Genomic DNA, 4,489 nt, shown 5'->3' with positions numbered 1-4,489 from the left:
TCTAGACATATCATCCACTATAGTTAAGAAATATTTGAAACCATCAATAGAAGAAGTACTATAGGGCCCCCAAATATCAACATGAATTAAATCAAAAGGAGCTTTTGAAACAGTAGTACTTAATTGAAAAGGTAATTTTCTTTGCTTAGAATAATGACAAGCATCACAATGCGTGTATTTTGTATTGGGTAAAGTGGCATACATGTTGCGTAATTTGGTATAACAAGAAAAAGAAGGATGCCCTAGTCTATAGTGCCAAATATCTATAGAGTTATGTCTTATTGTAGAACAAGCAATAGAATTCTCAGAAGTAATAGCAGCTGGTGAACCAAGGGGTGTGGGTGCAGGAACTATCATGACATACAAGCCATCTCTTTCTTCAGCTTTGCCAATCATCTGCAGGGTTGACTTGTCCTGTATTTCACAGGAAAATTCAGAAATGTTAAGTTTACAAGATAGAGATTTAGTTAACTTTGTGACCGAAATAAGATTGACAGAAAAATTAGGAATAAACAAGACATTATGTAAAGTAAGGTGTGGGCTAAGTGAAACAGTGCCAGAAAAAGGAGCAAATGAAGAGTTCTTGTTGGGTAGTGATACTGTAATTGGAATAAGAAATACAATTCCTATCCTTTCTTTTCTCATAACACTAATACTCATTTGTAATCGTGTGAAGATTATAGGGGAACCTTCTGCGGAGGAAACTAGACGTAGCTCCTTGGAACGAACCAGTATAAAAGCACTTGTGCAATTATCTCTTCTCTTATCTAAATGATCCTCTTACAAAAATCTGTCGTTGCCTTTAATTTCTATACATAAGAATCTTCCAAATTATAACGTTCATTTTTCATAAAGGAAGTTCTTACAAAACTCTACCAGATCTATTCTGAATAGCATGTCAAAAACCATTGTCGTTTATTCATATTTATCAAGTCGAGTGTCTAAGCATTTAATAGAAAATTTCAGAGCTCGATAACATGCTAATTCGAAAGGGTTGCGAAAAATTTTACATTAACAATATTCAACCTCCATTGTAGTGTTTTCCATATACTTCTTTAAATGTCTAAAATTAAAATATATAAAATGATATTGTTAATTAACATGACAATACTATGTCTAAGAAAGTATGTAATATTAATCATTACATTATCATATTTATGTCTTCTAAGTTTATATGTGTATTATCTATAGACATAAATTAATAAAAAAAACAAATTAATAGATATATTAATTTTCTTTAAATGAATATTATCTTATATATTAATCTATTCAGATTATTAAAATCATTCATAATAATTTCTTATTAAAAATAAAATAAATTATAATTATAAAAGATTTATTTTAATCATCATAATTTTTAGAGTTATATGAAACCTTAAATTACAATCACATATTTATAAAAACAACTAGCAGATCATGTAAATAAAATAAGAACATATAACTTATCACAATGAATAAAAACACATTTATTTTCAATCCATTACATAATCACTACATAATCTTAATTTTAGATACATTTATTCTCCAAGCATTATAATATTTTATAACACCATAGTATATATGCTCCACACAATCCATTTATTGTTTAAATAATATCATAAATCAATACATATCCTTTATTGCTGGTGATTGACGAAGTTGACACATAGCTTCCAATGGATTTTTTCTTGAAATAGTAATACCATTTGCTTCAGACATATCAATTTTTTCCTTATCAATTCGTTTCCACTCAAAGCATTGAAGTAATAAAGCTATGGATAAACCAACTGTCCGTTGAGCCAAGTTTGATCCAGGACAAGCCCTTCGTCCTAACCCAAATGAAAGTAACCTATTTATTTCATTTTCGTTTTTAAACCTTTCAGGCTTAAATTGTGTTGAGTCACTCCACATTTTTGGATCCATATGAGCAGACCAGGCATTCACCAACACAATTGTGTCTTTTGGGAGATTATATTTTCCTATGGTGCAATCTTCTGAAGACAAATGTGGTGACCAAATTGGAGCAGCAGGATGCAATCGTAGCGTCTCGTAAACAATGCATTGAATGTAAGGAAGTTTTGACATGTCAGATTCCTCTACAAGATGATTAGGTCCTACATAAGTGTCTATTTCATTTTTTGCCTTCTTTATAATTTCTGGATGGTTCAATAAATTAGCCATTGTCCATTCTAAAGTTAAAGCTGATGTATCTGTTCCGGCAAGTAGTAAACTCTGTAAAATCAATAAAAAAGAGTATCAATATAAAAGGGAAAAAAGATCCTTCTTAGTTACTTTAAAATTAACTATTAGATAACCAAAAAGTTTATTCTCTTTTGAAAAATTTCTTATTGAAGTAAATATTATATATATATATATATATATATATATATATATATATATTTGTATATTCACATATTTTTATTAATTATTTGGGTAACTATGTCCATCATGATATTTTTTATCACTCTCAAGAACATATAAAAATAAGAAAAGCCATATTGAAAGAAATAGTTAATTACCAAAGAAAGTCCTTTGATGATTTGGTCGGTGTATTGTTCAGGTTGTGATTGTTGTTGAGCAAGAAGATGATCTATCATAGTATTTCCATTGTTATTTCCATTACGATGCTCTTCGATGAGTTCTTGTAAAAATGCATCGGTTCTCTTACCAATTCCTTTTAACTTCATCTCCAAATTATCAAAATCAAACCATCTCACAAAAGGTAAGAAATCTTCACGGTTATTAACTCCTGCTAGTATCACTAATTCTTTGATGATACCTTGGAATTCTTTTGCTTTCTCCACATCATTCACATCACAATCATCACCAAAGAGTCTTTTTCCAGACACGATTCTCATCATAGTATTAAATGACATTTCCATAAACCTTAATTAGAAGATATTAGCATTAGAAATTATAAAAAATATAAAACATGTTTTGTTTAGTCACGTCAACTCAGTGTATAACCACTTCTTATTTATTTATTTATTCTTCTTTGTTTACCTTACTTCCTTTCCTTTGATTCTCTTTGCATGGAGAATGGTTTAGAAACATTATAACGACACATTTTTCACATTATAGTAACTCAGAAGGACACATTTCACATTATAATAACTCATTTAAGTATTGTGTATTGTTTACAAGTGAAATTACTCAGTATTAAAAATTCCAGATAACATTTGTGTAACTTCAGCAAACTTCATTCATGACCAATATCATTTAATTAAAATTATATTAGTAATAAAAACATTTTCTTTTATTAATTAGAGTGTTATAAGAATAGCAGTATAGCTGAAAGGCATTTGTAGTCACTATTTTTTTAATGTAGAATTTTAATTTACTTATTTCGAAAAAAAAATATTTAATCTCAAGTTCTTAGAATGGGCTATTTTATGTTGAGTTCTATATAAGAGTCTTTAACCATGTTACGTAAAACAAAGTTTGTTTGACTTGATGAAAACTCACATGGCTTTTAGATCCACTTTGGTGAAGTGGTTTGATGAGAGGTTAGCGAGCTTTTGCACCAGCCTCATGATCTCGTCCCTTCGGACCTCGTAGAAGGAGTTTAAACGGTTCGTTGAGACAACCTCCAGCGACAAGATGCGACGGAGGTGGCGCCAGTGGTCGCCGTAGGAGGAGTGAAGGATGGTGCTGTTGTTGTAGCTTATGTATTTTCCAAACAGAAAGTGAGGTCGGTTCGCCAACACGATGTCGTTTTTGGTGAAGCATTCTTGCACCGCGGATTGTGAACAAACGACGACAACGAGTCGGGAGCCGAACCAGAGAGAGAAGACTGGGCCGTATTTTTGCGACATTTGAGTGAATGTGCGATGGAAAGGCTGTTTGAGTTGGAAGAGGTTTCCGATTATAGGGTAAGAAATTGGCCCTGGAGGAAGGTTTCTAAATCTTCTTGTTTGGAACAAGAGCTTAAGAGAAAAGAGAAAGAGCAGAATGACCAAAGCAAAATACAACAGAGCCATGCTTGAAGCTTTGCTTGTGCTGTTGATTGTTGGCTCTCATTTTCATTACCATGCATGTCAATTTATAAGGCTTAATGGAAATACGAAAAAGAAAAAGTTAATAAAATATGACGGGGCATAGGGTTGTTCAAATTGAATAGTAATACCCTCTCTAAAATTATATATTAAAATTTAAGATTAAAAAATAATTCAAGTATTATTATTTTAAGTTATAAAATAGTTTTTTTTTTTTTTTAATTTGAGAGAAGAAAAACCAACATCCCATATTTCATGCAACGTCCATGCAACATTAATAAAATAATCTTACAAAAATCAACTATAAAATTAAAAGTATACCATTTTTCTATTAAGGTTTCGTAGGGATAAGAAACTTTGGGTTGCCACGTAAAATTTATCTTCTTATAATTGGATTTGGCAAATGACAAATCTCATAATTGGATTTGGCGTTGGATTCTTTCCTGACTGGGATTGTGTACACTACGGTGATTTGCCTTCAAGTGGTGCACGGGTAAGTAGGGTCTGTACTGAGA

The 4,489-nt window shown here is 31.1% G+C and overlaps 1 protein-coding gene across 1 annotated transcript; it reads right to left on the bottom strand.

The window, feature by feature from the left end:
* Nucleotides 1–1,442: 1,442 nt before the first annotated feature.
* LOC108346914 (cytochrome P450 81E8) lies at nt 1,443–3,996 on the bottom strand. The gene is made up of 3 exons (XM_017585978.2): nt 3,445–3,996; nt 2,499–2,865; nt 1,443–2,211 (listed from the first exon to the last, which is right to left on the bottom strand). Exons 1-3 carry the CDS (start codon nt 3,957–3,959, stop codon nt 1,603–1,605), a joined length of 1,491 nt encoding a protein of 496 aa, XP_017441467.1. The 5' UTR covers nt 3,960–3,996; the 3' UTR covers nt 1,443–1,602.
* Nucleotides 3,997–4,489: the final 493 nt, after the last annotated feature.

The sequence above is a fragment of the Vigna angularis genome, chromosome 9 (genome assembly GCF_016808095.1).
Source record: "Vigna angularis cultivar LongXiaoDou No.4 chromosome 9, ASM1680809v1, whole genome shotgun sequence".
Classification (NCBI taxonomy): domain Eukaryota; kingdom Viridiplantae; phylum Streptophyta; class Magnoliopsida; order Fabales; family Fabaceae; genus Vigna; species Vigna angularis.
This window is presented reverse-complemented; position numbering and strand designations above follow the sequence as displayed.

Excerpts from the sequence above, each read along its gene's own strand:
- LOC108346914 (XM_017585978.2), bottom strand. The coding sequence starts at position 3,959 with ATGGCTCTGTTGTATTTTGCTTTGGTCATTCTGCTCTTTCTCTTTTCT. Across the intron at positions 2,866-3,444 it reads AAAGTGGATCTAAAAGCCAT|GTTTATGGAAATGTCATTTA; the intron begins GTGAGTTTTCAT and ends CTTCTAATTAAG. Across the intron at positions 2,212-2,498 it reads TCATCAAAGGACTTTCTTTG|AGTTTACTACTTGCCGGAAC; the intron begins GTAATTAACTAT and ends TTGATTTTACAG.